This window comes from Epinephelus lanceolatus, chromosome 11, assembly GCF_041903045.1.
Source record: "Epinephelus lanceolatus isolate andai-2023 chromosome 11, ASM4190304v1, whole genome shotgun sequence".
Lineage (NCBI taxonomy): Eukaryota > Metazoa > Chordata > Actinopteri > Perciformes > Serranidae > Epinephelus > Epinephelus lanceolatus.
In genome coordinates this window covers 43,829,435-43,845,098 of record NC_135744.1, presented here as the reverse complement: position 1 = coordinate 43,845,098, position 15,664 = coordinate 43,829,435, and the positions used below count along the sequence as shown (strand labels likewise).

Sequence of the window (15,664 nt, the reverse complement as noted above, 5' to 3'; positions counted from 1 at the left end):
CTAACTTATTACAAAGAACCCAATCGTGCACTACTTGCAGCTCCATATTAAGGACATCATTAAGTTCCTTGCATGAAGGGGCGGCATGATACAAGGTTGAATCATCAGCATAAAAAAACATTTTTGCACTTTTAATACCCCAAGCAAGATCATTAATAAACACAGTGAACAGTAATGGTCCAAGGCAACTGCCCTGAGGCACACCACACACTAGATCCCTGCTGTTAGATATGCCACCATTCAAATACACCTGTTGTGATCTAGAAGACAGATAATTATGGATCCACTTTAGCGCCACAGGACCTAAACCATAACATTCTAGTGTCTTTACCAAGAAAGAACGGTCGATTAAATCAAAGGCAGCAGTGAAATCTAACAACACAGCCCCCCCCCCCCCCCCCCCCATCAGAGAATAATCAGTGGTTCTAAACCAGTCATCAGTCAATTTTATCAAAGCAGTAGATGTGGAGGGGCCATTTCTGTGTGCATGTTGAGACATAGTTAATAAATTATTCATAAAGAAGTAATCATGAATTTGCATATAATTTTTTCCATGATTTTGCTCAGGACAGGAATAATGCTAATCGGTCTGGAGTTACTCTCATTAAAAACAGATTTTTTATCTTTGGGTATTGGGATAATTTTAGCTGTCTTCCACAACATAGGACATTTGCATACACATAGACATCTATTAATGATATAAGTCACAGGAGATGAAATACAACTAGCAGTTATCCTTAATAAATTACTATCCAGATTGTCTACACCAGCTAGTTTATTGCCAGGGAGAGAGCAGAGAGTCAGTTAAAATGTGTGTGAGCGCTGTACAGATACTTTTCCCTGACCCTCCCTCCACCATAAATTAGATCTGTTAAATTTATCCTTTGATGTTTGAAAGTTAAAAGTTGAAGATAAAACCCTGGAGTTGAAAAAAGCCTCCGTTTTTCATTCTTGTCCTGAACGCTAGTTAGCATGGAAGGATTACTGTCACTCAAACTAAAACGTACTGACCAGAAAAAAAAGATACAAAATGTCATTGCTTCATCGTTTTATCCTGTTTGACGTTTGTGTGAAATTTTGTCATAATTCGCAAATAAGTTCTTTAGTTACAGCCAAAACATGCTTTGTGGGGTCACAGTGACCTTGACCTTTGACCACTAAATTCTAATCGGTTAATTGTTGAGTCCAAGTTGACGTTTGAGTGAAATTTTGTCATAATTTGCAAATAGGTTCTTGAGTTATGGCTAAAAACATGCTTTGTGGGGTCACAGTGACCTTGACCTTTGACCACTGAGTCCAAGTTGACGTTTGTGCCAAATTTGAAAAAAAAAAAAACAAAACCCTTCAAGGTGTTCCTGAGATATGTTGGTTCCTGAGAATGCAACAGATGGGGTCACAGTGACCATGACCTTTGACCACCAAATTCTTATCTGTTCAAGTCCGAGCAGACACTTGTGCCAAATTTCAGGAAATTCCGTCGAGGCCCTCAAGAGATACTACGTTCACGAGAGTGAGACAGACGCAGGTTCACAGTAGGGTGCAATAAATGTCTCAGAAAAAAATGTGGTTTCACAGAATTATTATTATTATTATTTTTCAAAATGATCTTTAAAGGAATGAAAATGGAGGAATTATTTTTAGTTAAACGTTTTAAATGAAACTTGAAACCATTTTGTTAATGGAAGCTTGTGTAAAAAGTCTCGCCTTAGAGAATAACTCAAATAAAGGAGAGAGTCTCCGTCTAGTTTCATTTTTTGTTTCAGTACATAGATCAATAAATGTACTCGCTGTGATAACCCTCAGCTTATATGGCAGTATACCTTGAAACCGATATATATCACTACAACCCCAGTTCACAGTGACCTTGACCGTCAAACTTTGACCACCAAATTCTAATCAGTTCAACATTGAGTCCAAGTGGACGTTTGTGCCAAATTTGAAGGAATTACCTTGAGGCGTTCTCAAAAATGGGATGGACAGAAGGACAACCTGAACATAATACCTCCGGCCGCGGCGATCTCTGAGTGGAGGCTTAATAAAATGATAAAAAATCAATTTCTTAGAAAAGTTTTTGGAAATAAAATGTTTCTTATTATCTTCAGTTAAAATGTAATTGTGTGCAGATGGGCCTTTTCACATACTTTAAACCTCTGACACAAACGTACACACCTCTATAAAACATGTCCATCTGTCTTTCAGCCGACCTGAGCTCAAACAGCAGCTGAATGTGTCACGGACACACAGAGTGTCACAGTGCATCAGGATGGTTCATTTAAGATTTAAAAAGCTGAACAAGCAGAAAATCTGATTCACCTGCAGGTTTTTGATTCGTCACGGCCGTTCTGATGTTTCCATGTGAAGTCTGCGGTTTGAATTATTGATATGTTAGAAAAGCTGCACCTGAAATGTTAAAAGTATGTTATAACTGTTATAATCTGCTGTATGTGGAGCTGGAGAGGTGCGCACTCTGTGTCGCACGTAAAATGAGAGTTAATTAATCCAGTGTCACAGTTTGTTTTGAAGTCAGAACATGAGCAAAGCTACATGTCAAAGTCCTGCATTAAAAATATCATTTAAATAAAAGTATGTACGAAAAATATATTTAAAGTACCAAAGTATTCAGTGAAGAAAAATGTTCCTCTGTGACAGTTGATGATGTCATTATATGATTCTGACTCATGCATTATTTTACTGCTGCAGCTGGCTGAGGTGGAGCTTACACTGAATGATGATTATTTTAATGATGAGTTAGATCCTGATCACACAGGAAGTGTTTCAGCAGCTGGAGGCGACTTTTTGTTACAGTTTTTAATGAGAGTGAAACTTATTGGTACGCGCATCGTGTTTCTGCGCTCGAGACGCCTGGTGTTTCTGTCGGAGCGCTCTGAACTCCACGAGTTTAAAAAACTTCAACTGAGGCCCTGTTTAGACGACAACGGTTTCTCTAAAAACGGAAAAGTCTGCCCTTTGCGTTTTAAAAAACTTCTGCGTTTATATGACGACGTTATTAAAACAATCTCCGTTCACACGGAGCCGCAAAATCTACTGGAAACGCTGTAGTATGCACGCCAGGCCAATGGGTGGCAGTGTAAATCTGCAAAGCAGCACCACAGCATGACGCCGGCATGAAGCGCCTTCCTCTACAACGCAGTGATTACAAACCAAAACAAAGAAGACACAATGGTGTAGCTCGCCATTGTTGTTGTGACAGTCGACGTGCCTCGTGACTGGAACCGTAATGCGCATGTGCGAAAAGTCTCTGTTTTCAGAGGAACTGCATATTGCAAGTTTACATGACAACGGAGACGCTGCCGTTTCCAAAAAATTACACTCTGGAACCCGTTTTCAAAACGTTGCGTTTTCAGGCACCCAAAACACTGCTGTCGTGTAAACGATCGGCCAAAACGCAACTAAAGTTTACCGTTTTCAGTTGAAATCGTTGTCGTATAAACGGGGCCTGAAAAGCGCCCCACGCCATCTCTGCTTTTTTCCCATTGTCCAATGGGATGATGTGAGAGGCGGGCCTTCTGTGGTGGTCATGACAACATGTTTACAGTTGGTAAACAATGGAGGAGAAACTGGTGGTAGTGGTTGCTGGATACCCAGAGCTATACGACTTTACAAAGCACAGTTAGCACCATCTGAATAGAAAACAGCAGATAAGTGCAGTACTGTAAACGTCCATGATGGAGGAGAAGCTCCTGGACCAACTGGTGGTACTCCCCATGATCCAGCCTCTTTTTTAGGGTCTCATGTACCCACACAGATCTCTGTTTATCTGCTGACAGCCTCTCACCCTCAACCAGAGCTACAGACAGAACCCTCTGCCTCAACATGGCAGCAGCTACACACTGATTACTGCAGGATACACAAACTGTAGACTGATCACACAGGAAGGTTAGGGTGAGGAGGTGATGGAGTGGTTGCCTGGCAACAATAAAAAGCTGCTGCAAGCATTTTTTAATAGTGGCATTCAATAAAAAAAAAATAGAGGCAGTGTGGTGCGCCTGTGTTTGTGTGTGATCAGGACCTGATCAGATGATTCTTTTCTCCATTAATCGATTGATTTTTTTCAGCTCTGTGTAATGGTGTGTTCATTTTGTACTCGGAGGTCAGAAATTCCCAGTTCCCGGTCAGAAGTTTAAACTCGAACGCACCCTGAGGTCGGATTTCCAACTCGGAAACTTGAAGCAACCGCATCAACCCCGACTTACAAATTCAAGATGGCTGCCGGTCACATACATAGTGAGCAAACACTCTGCTAAAGTACTGTTTATAGCAGTTTTCTCTTATTTGTTTTACATCAGGTCAGCCTCATCTGTGGCGTTCATCAGTTGGAGTGCATGATGGTTATGAAGCTGTCTATACTCTGAAAGTGCAAGGGCAACAAAGGCTTTCTTGCGGGCGTCCATGTTTTTTTCCGACTTGTCCACCATCGTCAACTAGAATGCAAAAACTGTTGTCAACTCAGAGGTGACGTCATTCCGACTTCCAGGTACAAAACGAACGCACCATAATTGTGACATTATTATTTGTTTGGCATTTTTATAAACCAAAGTGACATCTTCAGTCCAAACCTGAACATTATTACAAATACATTACAATATTGTTTTAATGCAGAAACATAAGAAGAGGTTACATCAATGTTTTTTTTAAATGCATATTCATCATGACCAAATATATTTCATACAGTCACACAGAGTGTTTTCATCACCTGAGAGTGAGTCTCTCAGATTTAAGAGCCTGATTGAAGTCTTCAGAAATGTGATGAGTAGCTTTTATTTAAAGTCTTGATCCCATGCAGAGAGCTCACACTCTGTATGTATGTATGTATGTATGTATATATATATCTGTGTCCACAGAGGCGATGAGGGGAAGCCTGAAGGCAGCAGCCCGTTACTAAGCAACAACAACAGCAACACAGCGTGCGGAACCACACACAGCATGGGCTACAAGGTAACAACACCACTGTGAACCACACAAGTGTTCAGATCCTTCAGTGAAGGAGACGCACCAACACCACACTGACTGAAGTGAAAATATCTGAGTATTTTTAGAAATACGAACTCTGAAAAGTCAAAACACTGATTGTGCAGTAAACTGCTCTCTGATGTTTTTGGCTCCATATTCTCCTTATTCCTGAGGTCACAACTGTAGAAATGATTCTGGTCACAACTTCCTGTGAGACAGAGGAAGTAGCAGTGAGCTAGTTCGTCCCATAGACTGTCTGTGGTTAGTCCCAGTGGCTACTCCTGGTGGCTAACCGCCAACGCTGGTTCTTTTCCAAAGTCATTTTCCTTCAGTTTATTTTATAACAAATATTTAACTAACGTTAACTCAGCATTTTCTAAAATGTCTCTGTGGAGCTCTGGTACCTGTTGCACTGTCCGTGTCTGTGACGACCAACAACCAGTCTGAGCTACGTTTGTCTTCAGCAACTGTGTGTTGAACATGTGACCAGAACAAAAAGGGATTGTTCCTGTTGTCATGGTTACCATTGACATGAGAAATAAAACTACAAGAGTTTAAATCAGAGTTATCAGCAGAGAATGACACGTAGACTGACAGGTGCGTCACACACTGTCTTTCCCCGTCTGACTTCAGTCAGTATGCTGTGCTCGGTTGCTTTGAGATGGCTGTCAGAGATAGCAGAGGTATGATCACATGATCCTGAACAAACTGTAAACAAACTGTTCCCATTGTAAATCGCTGTTTTCGGTTCAGTGCCACAAGTTGCACCCATAATTCAGACGAGGTATCATGGGGGGAATAAGGTGGATTCTGACTGTGTTACTGTGTCATTTTCCTGCTGTGGATGTTTGTGCTTATTTTACCTCCTTCAATACTGTCAGGTCGCTTCATCTGCAGCGATGCATCATATTGTGTCCACCTTATTTCTCACCACCATGATACCTTGGTAATGGTACGCTAACGCTTCGCTAATCTTCGTTCCCGGAGCGATTGTGAAATAAAACATGTGGGACACATGACCTGTTTCACCTCAGACGGTCTGAAGTGATCATACCTCTGTCATCTCTGACCGCCGTCTCACACCAATCGCTGTTTTCTTTTTTAACCAAGCGTGTCAGCGACACTGTTCAGTTCTGTAACATTCATTCACTGTGCTAAATAAGAAAGAGCAAGTTAGCCGATTCTGAGTTCATTTTAAAGCTGCACTGATACTGATGACGTGCTGATATCACCGTGCAGCCCTCGGTAAAAACAAAGACGTATTTGTTGAATTAAGGATGAATTACATTAGTTAAGAAACGCCACTGGTGGTTAGCCATTGAGAGTGACCACAGACAGTCAGTGCACCTCACTAGCTTACTGCTGCCTTCACGATCTCACCTGAAGTTGTTCCCATAATCATTTCACGCAGGAACAAGGTGGATGAGATCATCATATGTTTGTAGCGTGGCTGTCCCGTCAGAAAAACAGCCTGTCGACGACTCTTCCATCTGATCCAGGAGGGTTTTTATAAAGTTTATTCACTTCAGGAGGAGGAGAATCTTCTCAACACTGAAAAATAACTAAAGCTTTTGTGGACTAAATATTTGTCTCAGTCATGTACATGAGGAATTACCTTCAGTTTGTACTACAGTACTTGAGTAAATCTACTCAGTTACATCCCAGCGCAGCTTCAGAGCAGCAGACAGCAAACATCTGTCCAGCCCAGTGTGTTTAATTAAAACATTTCCCAGTGTCAGTGTGTGAAACTCAGGTGTCTGTCGCCTCAGAGATGTGTGTGTAGTGAGTGAAGCTCTGCAGATGACTCACAGCTTCAGCTGTAGTAACAGTTACTGGATGTGTCACTGCGCTGATACACCTACTGTAGATTAACTCTACTCATCTGCCTCCAAACAGTCAGCTGGGAGGATGTTACTGTTCACTGATCCAGGGACGTGCTGGATTCAGTGTTTATGATCCGTGTCAGCAGGATATCTCTGTTCTGCTCTGACCACTTTTGAGTTGCGCTTGTGGCTCCGGAGCTGCGACATCAGTCAGACACACACAAACTGTGAGAAAGTGGCGGCTGCTGGACGGTAAAACATCATCAGGTCGTGATCGACACGAGTCAATACGATCGATAAGGGATGTCCTTGTTGACTAAACCAAAATTTTAATTAAGACCAGTCGACTCGTCTAAAAAAGGAAAACACTCAGAAAACAGTCAGAATTTATCACAATTTATTGTTAAGTATTTGAAACATTGTCCCAAAACATATCGTGTGCACTTAAAGGGATAGTGCACCCAAAAATGTAAATTCAGCCATTATCTACTCACCCATATGCCGAGGGAGGCTCAGGTGAAGTTTTAGAGTCCTCACATCACTTGCAGAGATCCAAGGGGAGAGGAGGTAGCAACACAACTCCACCTACGGTGAAGCGCGCCACTTTAAGTGGTCCAACCGGCAACCTGTTGAGAAAATTTAGTTCCACATTCCACACTGCCCCTCCGACTCTTTGAGGGGGCTGGACTCTGAGTTACGGGGGCACCGTTAATAACTGTTAGGTAACATTAGCTGTGTGATGCTAACAGTTAGCCCTGGTGCTGTATATGTGTTCAGACAAACTCACCAACCGCGGTGCGGAGGTCACACTCCTGCAGCAGTCGTCTCATGATAAAGAGAGCGAGGTGGTCAGGGCGAGGAGGCGCTAAGTGAAGCATCATGCTGCACACAGCTCCACATTAAAATAAGATTTTACGCATTCTAAAAACAAAAAAGTAGAAAAGTCATGTTCACCTGCGGGAGGGGCGGCAGTGAATACTTGCTCGTATGTTAAGCAAATACTGACGTCAGACGAGTATTTGTGTGCTCATGTCTGTTCTTATTCAGTCGCACAGTTACATTATCATAGTGTAGAGTGAACACAGCAGACGTTGCAATGAAAAGTCCAGTTCAGACCAAAGATTCACGACGATGAGTTGAAACAAACAGCAACTGTCAACTCTCCATTCTACAATGTCTAAAAAGCGGCCAGGTCACAGGAAGTGACCACGATGAGACGGTGTATCATCAGCGACCCCCCGTGAGGACGGAAGCAGAGGGCTTGGCGGGGACGGAGTACCTGCCGCAGCAAGCCAACACGCTGTCTGCGGTCATTTTGACTTGACTACAAGCTGATTGGCTGTTGATAGAGGTGACGTGCTTTAAAACCAGCCGCCGGCCATTTGACAGAAGAAGACACTGATTGGCCATAGCATCAATGTCACGCTGCACCTGACACCAACTGACCAATCAGTGTCTGCCTGGTTTTATTCAGAGCTTTGCTGCTGCTGACACACACACACACACACACACACACACACACACACACACACACAGAACCATCCGACGCCCTCTCATTCCGCCAAGCCAGATTAATACACACACACTCCTACCTTTTAATCTTGAGTAGTTTATGGCTCCATAAATCCATGCATAATACACACACACACACACACACACACACACACACACACCTCTGGCTGCCTGTGTAGTTATGTTGTGTGTGTGTGTGAAGGGGATTAGGGTGACATCTTTAAGCAGACATCAGGGGATAACACCATCTGTCTGAGGCTGTGAAGCTCTGCAGACTGCAGTCCTGTCATCATGCAGCTGTTCATTCATTCATTCATTCATTCATTCATTCATTCAGGCGTCATATCCTCCAGCAGCCATGTTGGAGCTCCACAGCTGTGGGAGCCACATATTGCAGGTGATTCACACCTCATCGTACTGATATTGATTCAAAACCGCACAGCTTAAAGCGGCTATTTTTATTTTGTTGGTAAAAACTTTTATTGTGAAGCAGCAAATTAAGGAAATGTTGAGTTTTTGACTTGGCTGATCGCGAACACGAAACAGTAAAATAAATCAGATATGTAAAGTAAGAACAGGACGCAGGAGAGAAACTAAACTCCAACCCACTGAGATTCAGTCAGAAGCTACAGACGTACTGAGAGCTGAACACACAGAGACTTTTAAAGGCTCCTGTCTCTCTGGTCTCCTGCAGACAGAGGGAGGAGAGTCTAACAGCACACAGCTTGTTTCGGGGGTTTGCGGGGGTCGGGAGACATCACTGCTAACTGCTTGAGGGTGGGCAGCCAGCTTTTGGACCTGCTCTGGAGAAAGTCCATCTCTGGCGCAGCTCAGTGTGACCAAAAGGCCCAAAGCTGCTGAACACAGCGCAGCATTTAGCAGCTAAAGAGACAGATACTTCCCTCAGGAGCTGGTGGAGACCAAAAACAGAGCTAAAAGAGAGAGAACACTGGACTGACTGTCATCAGGTGACACAAACACAAAGACTAAATACATAATGTCTTCCTGTAACGGCTGGATGTGTACATAGGCACCTGTTTGCTCACAAGTTTAACATATGTTGTTCAAAACTTTGAGCACATGGGAGAAGACTGTATGTCCAGGCTTCTCTGGTGTGTGTGTGTGTGTGTGTTTGGATGGAGATAAGTTGGGTTATGAAATACACTGTAAGTAAATGTTCTTTGTTAACTTTTATTTAGTGAGTTGTTCTACAGGATGATGTGCAGTGTTCATAACTCACAGTGCAAAGCGACATTTTGAAATACGATTTCATTCTTCAATAACGCCATCAGCGCTCTCAGACGGCTCTGAGGTCCAGTCAACGCTCCGTTCTGTAAAGTTGTAAAAAGCTGCTGGTTTAAAGGAAGTGACCACCATGAGACGGCGCATCATCTCTAGTCAACGACTCTCTGTGCTTCTGATCTGTGACGTTGACAGGAAGTGACCGCCATGAGACGGCGCATCATCTCTAGTCAACGACTCTCTGCGCTTCTGATCTGTGACGTTGACAGGAAGTGACCGCCATGAGACGGCGCATCATCTCTAGTCAACGACTCTCTGCGCTTCTGATCTGTGACGTTGACAGGAAGTGACCGCCATGAGACGGCGCATCATCTCTAGTCAACGACTCTCTGCGCTTCTGATCTGTGACGTTGACAGGAAGTGACCGCCATGAGACGGCGCATCATCTCTAGTCAACGACTCTCTGCGCTTCTGATCTGTGACGTTGACAGGAAGTGACCGCCATGAGACGGCGCATCATCTCTAGTCAACGACTCTCTGCGCTTCTGATCTGTGACGTTGACAGGAAGTGACCGCCATGAGACGGCGCATCATCTCTAGTCAACGACTCTCTGCGCTTCTGATCTGTGACGTTGACAGGAAGTGACCGCCATGAGACGGCGCATCATCTCTAGTCAACGACTCTCTGCGCTTCTGATCTGTGACGCTGACAGGAAGTGACCGCCATGAGACGGCGCATCATCTCTAGTCAACGACTCTCTGCGCTTCTGATCTGTGACGCTGACAGGAAGTGACCGCCATGAGACGGCGCATCATCTCTAGTCAACGACTCTCTGCGCTTCTGATCTGTGACGCTGACAGGAAGTGACCGCCATGAGACGGCGCATCATCTCTAGTCAACGACTCTCTGCGCTTCTGATCTGTGACGTTGACAGGAAGTGACCGCCATGAGACGGCGCATCATCTCTAGTCAACGACTCTCTGCGCTTCTGATCTGTGACGTTGACAGGAAGTGACCGCCATGAGACGGCGCATCATCTCTAGTCAACGACTCTCTGCGCTTCTGATCTGTGACGTTGACAGGAAGTGACCGCCATGAGACGGCGCATCATCTCTAGTCAACGACTCTCTGCGCTTCTGATCTGTAATGCTGACAGGAAGTGACCGCCATGAGACGGCGCATCATCTCTAGTCAACGACGCTCTGCGCTTCTGATCTGTAACGCTGACAGGAAGTGACCGCCATGAGACGGCGTATCATCTCTAGCCAACAACTCTCTGCGCTTCTGATCTGTAACGCTGACAGGAAGTGACCACCATGAGACGGCGCATCATCTCTAGTCAACAACTCTCTGTGCTTCGTTCTGATTTGCAGCTTTTCAGACTTATTTTGTGGCTGAATATAATTTGTAGCTTCTTAAAATCTGAATGAGGATAGTGATAGTGAGATACTGGCTACAGTGATGAAACAAAACCAGCATCAGATGGACTGTATTCATAATCAATATGCCACAATAATATAGCTAGCAAGCCAACACGCCGTCTGTGGTCATTTTGACTTGACCAGCGGACTTCACAACAAGCTGATTGGCTGTTGAAACAGGTGACGTGCTTTAAAACCAGCCGCCGGCCATTTGACCATCTAAGTGTCAGGTGACATCATCAGCGGGCTTGAGTCGAGCTCAGACCGGCCCGTTCACACCGCTGACACTTTTCTCTGTGACGTTCTGAAACAGTTTCATCTCGCCTTGAATCTTTGGTCTGAACTGGACTACATATGCTGTATTTTTTCAGACCCTTATATATTAACATGTGCTCAGTGTTGACTGTTTTCTGTTGAGACCAGTTGATCAGTCTAAGTTTAACCTGCTCTGTAAACATCAGGGAGATAAGTCCTCAGGAGGATCCCTGAGGGTCTCCAGGCAGCTCCTTCCTACCATTGACGCAGAGTGGAAGCAGCTGTTTCCTCCCAAAAGCCTCTTTATTTTCAGATGGAGGTCAATCAGTGAAATCTTTTCATTGGCTTTGTTATATCTCAGCTGGGAGGGCAGATGGTTTATTCACAGACTCAACTGGACCTCAGGGGGTTCATTTCAGTGACATCCAGAGAAATGTGTGTTTCTGTTTTGAATCCCTAAAAAGTTGCTGTAACATAAACACTGGGTTCTTGGGTTGTTTGAAGACATTAATTTGGTGAGTTTTTTGGGACATTTCTCATCAACTTTGACTTTGTGCAGACAGATGATTCATCTGAAGCTGAAGCAATAAATTAAATGATTAATGGATCTACATAAAGTTTATTTATAATGTTTCCCCTCAGCTGACAGTCTGTGTCGCTCATAGATTCACACTGACTCCAGAGTGACTCAGAGCAGCGATGAGAGGAGCCTTTTAGCTGGTTTCAAGCTGAATCTCGGAACATTACCAGGTTAGCGTCTGCAGCATTAGTTTAATGGCAATTTAGCCAGGTTACAACCTGGAAAACTCTGGCTTTAGGCTCAACACACCTCACTGAGACACTAATCTTGTGTCATGGTACGCCCCTCTGGTCGGACCTGCCTTGTTTGTTTATGTATCAGGATGTAACGTTAGCTAACTTGGACTAAACAGGAGCTGAGACGCAGCTGACGGGCTGAGTCATGATCTGTCTGGAGACCAAAAACAAGGAAAACAAATGCGCACATTTGAATAAAAAACATCAGTAACCATCACATGATGGAAGGATCTCTTTAGTGAACGTGAGATATGATGGGTTATAGTTTGATTTGACCCCAACAGAGCTGACACCGACCTCTGGCTCTGCCAATGCCGTCACTGATGTCATCACCTTTTATATTTTTCTTGACCACAGTGAATGTGGAGGTAAACATTATAGCTAAATGTTAGCATGTTAGCATGCTCAAGTTAAAAATCTATCTCAAATCACCACAGTGTCTCAGAGCAGCTTACACAGATGTGCACTCTTATGGGGCGTTCACACCAAACGTGAAATCGCATATTCGCGCGTCGAGATTACATACAAAATCAATGCAAAGACGCGATTAGACGCGAATTTGTGCTGGGCGGCGCGATGGATGCGTCTAACGCGACGCGATGGACGCGATAGACGTGATAGACGTGAAATTTGCGTCCAACGCCTCGTTGGTCGAGTTGAAAATATTGAACTTTTGAGGCGAATTCGTGTGACGCTGTGCCACAAAAGCCAATCAGCGTTGAGATTCTCCCGTCGTCACCGGCGTGTGTCAACAACATCCAGTTGTTGATACAACAATAAACTGCTACTCACCGGAGACAGATGGACAGACGCTCCGCAGCTGAAATGGAGCGCCTGTAGTTGGTGTCATGCCGGGAGATCCTGGCACCAACCCTCGCCAACAGGTCCTCAAACTGGGCCCCAGTCAGCCTGAAGTACTGCTGAAAGCGGCTATCATCCAGACGGAGTTCCTGGAGGAGGTGGTGAAACTTGCCGAGCTGGATGCACTAATGCAGGATAGGGTGAACCCAAAAACGACGGCGTTTGGTCCTCCGACGCATCTGGGACTTCCAGAGCAGGTACAAAGCAGCGATGGTGGTTATCTCAGCCATGGTCGTCAGTGACGTCTTGACGTCCAGTTGTTGATGCCGAGATAGAGGAGAAACTTATCATTGCCGTGTGCGGCTACCTGGAGCTATATGATACTGCGTGTCTACTCTACAGAGACCGCAACAAAAAGGAGCAGGCTTGGGTGAAAGACGCAGAGGAGACTGGTCTACTTGGTAAGTTCTGTAAATATGTGTTCTTAATTAGTTTGCAGAATGGTTGTACTATGAACGTTAGCACTAGCTTAGCTCCAGTTAGCACAGCCGGCTTCCCCACTACTCGCGCGAATGACACGATAACGCGAATTAACAAAATGGTCAGGCGTCTAAACTCACTCATTACGCGCGGCGCGTTACAAGCGAGTAATTCGCTTCACTCGTGCCTGGTGTGAACGCTACATTACAACTGTTGCCCACTGAGAGCGCTTTCAGAAGTGTTTTTGTCCATCACTCGTGCGTCTCACACAACGGGTCCGCCACCATTTTATTAAATGTATATACAATGACTCTGATACGCTCGTGTCACCGAGACCCCCCGTGTCTTTATGCCTCTGTGCCAGTGATAGCCGTGGCCGGCAGCATTATGTTTTCAGCCTGTCCGTCCCATCCTTATGAACATGATATTTCATTGGAATTTCTTCAAATTTGACACAAACGTTCACTTGAACTGAAGAATTAACTGATTATAATTTTGTGGTCAAAGGTCACTGTGACCTCACAAAACATGTTTTGGCCATAACTCAAGGATTCATACAGCAATTATGACCAAACTTGACACAAATGTCTAACAGTATAAAATAATGAAGGTCAAAGGTCAAAGGTCAGCTTGACTGTGACATCATCATGTTTTAACGTCATATCTCAGGAACAGAAGGGGAGACATTTGGTCAGATACTGAATTGGTGACTCTAATCTTGAAACTGTGCTGATTGTATAGATCTTCTGTGTGTGAAGCATCCATGTTTTCACTGACATGGATGGAGACTGTCAGAGACACTGGACTGGTGGGCGGAGTCATACAACCACAGGGTGGACTGGTGGGCGGAGTCATACAACCACAGGGTGGGCTGGTGGGCGGAGTCATACAACCACAGGGTGGGCTGGTGGGCGGAGTCATACAACCACAGGGTAATTCCAGGGGTGGTGATTCTAGTTCCCACTTCAAGTCTATTTATTTACACGTTTAGTGAAGCGTAATGTGTGTAGGCAGCTGTTACACAGATTTCCTTCTGTATACGTGTTTTGAATGTATTAACTGTATCTGCAGGTAAATCGACTGATGAAGGCTCCCAGTCTGTCTGTGAGGTCACCTGTTTCACCACAGGCAGACTCCTCTCACTCGCTGCAGTGGGCGGGGAAATAAAATCAGTGAATCAAAACATAAAACCACAGTTGATTTCTTCCCATGGAACTGATATTAAAACTGTTTTGGTTCAGTAAATTTCTGCCGTCAGCCCGGTAAAGGCAGGTCAGCTCGACGGACGGCTGAGAGGTTACTGGAAACAGAGTCATTGTGGACGTTACGCTCACAGTGAGGATCCCAGTTTGCTTAGAAAAACATGTTACTGAGACAGATGAAGCTGCAGCTGATGATCTTGATGTGTCAGCAGTATGTGGTGGCTGCTGTAGAAATAACACAGCAGGAAGGTATTGATTGTATAAGTTCTCTGCTCCCATATGAAGCCAAATGTGCAGTCATGTGTGTGTTTGTTTTCCATGTGCTCTGCCGTATGTGATGGATCCAATCGATTCCTCTTCGTATGGTCCGTACTGTGCAGCAGCAGGAAGGCTGAGCTCAGTGGATCCACGGTTTGGTGTTGTTTAGAGTCAATCCTCGTTCAGACTCCGTCCATTTTCTGACGCTTATCGAGGTCATGGTGGCAGTAGTGAAGCAAAGTAGCTCCTCTCCCAGCAGCTCCTCTCCCAGCAGCTCCTCCTGCGGCGTCCCAAGGCAAGGTGTTCCTAGCCCAGATGGGGTATTTAATCTCTCCAGGGCAGATCCACAGGGTCCCCTCCTCTCAGTCGCCCCTCTTCAAAGCTCATTTTTGTGTCACTGGAAGCTGTTTCCAGGGGAAACAGGTCATCGTAGAGACTCCCTAGATGCAGATGAGTGGCCGGACTGAGAGTGATTTAAGGACTCTTGTTTATTTGTCAGCAGCACCTGGTCGGGGGGCGCCACCCCCTTAAAACAACATGATTTACATCACAATCTAAGTTTTGTTTTTGCCTCATCACTTAGACGACTTGAATCAGCAGATTTTGGGGTGTTCTTCTACCTGCTGCAGGAAACGCAGAGTCATGTTAGACCCCCGTCCATCCTGCAGGGATTAACTGAGGCTCAGTGATGACATGTCACTGGATCACTGCTACTCTCTGTGACACTTCAGCTCGAGCTCAGACGCCTGCTGAGGCCTGGAGAATGGTGGTGGTTGGTACGTCAGCTTTTTTTCAGATCACCACGAGATCAGCTTTTAATATTTGAGTTAATATTTCTGGATGTGACACGCTTGGCTTGGCTTGGCTTGGTTTGGTTTGACT

The 15,664-nt window shown here is 44.8% G+C and overlaps 1 protein-coding gene and 1 long non-coding RNA gene across 2 annotated transcripts in view; both read left to right on the top strand.

The window, feature by feature from the left end:
- LOC144464770 (uncharacterized) overlaps nt 1-15,664 on the top strand; it is a 186,868-nt gene that overhangs the window by 87,357 nt on the left and 83,847 nt on the right. The gene's annotated exons all lie outside the window — the stretch shown is intronic.
- Nucleotides 1-15,664, top strand: part of st6gal1 (ST6 beta-galactosamide alpha-2,6-sialyltranferase 1) — a 28,344-nt gene that overhangs the window by 1,406 nt on the left and 11,274 nt on the right. The window contains exon 2 of the mRNA XM_033647898.2: nt 4,863-4,956. Within this exon, the coding sequence (XP_033503789.1) occupies nt 4,945-4,956 (12 nt within the window). The 5' untranslated portion in view covers nt 4,863-4,944. The remainder of the gene's footprint in view (nt 1-4,862; nt 4,957-15,664) is intronic.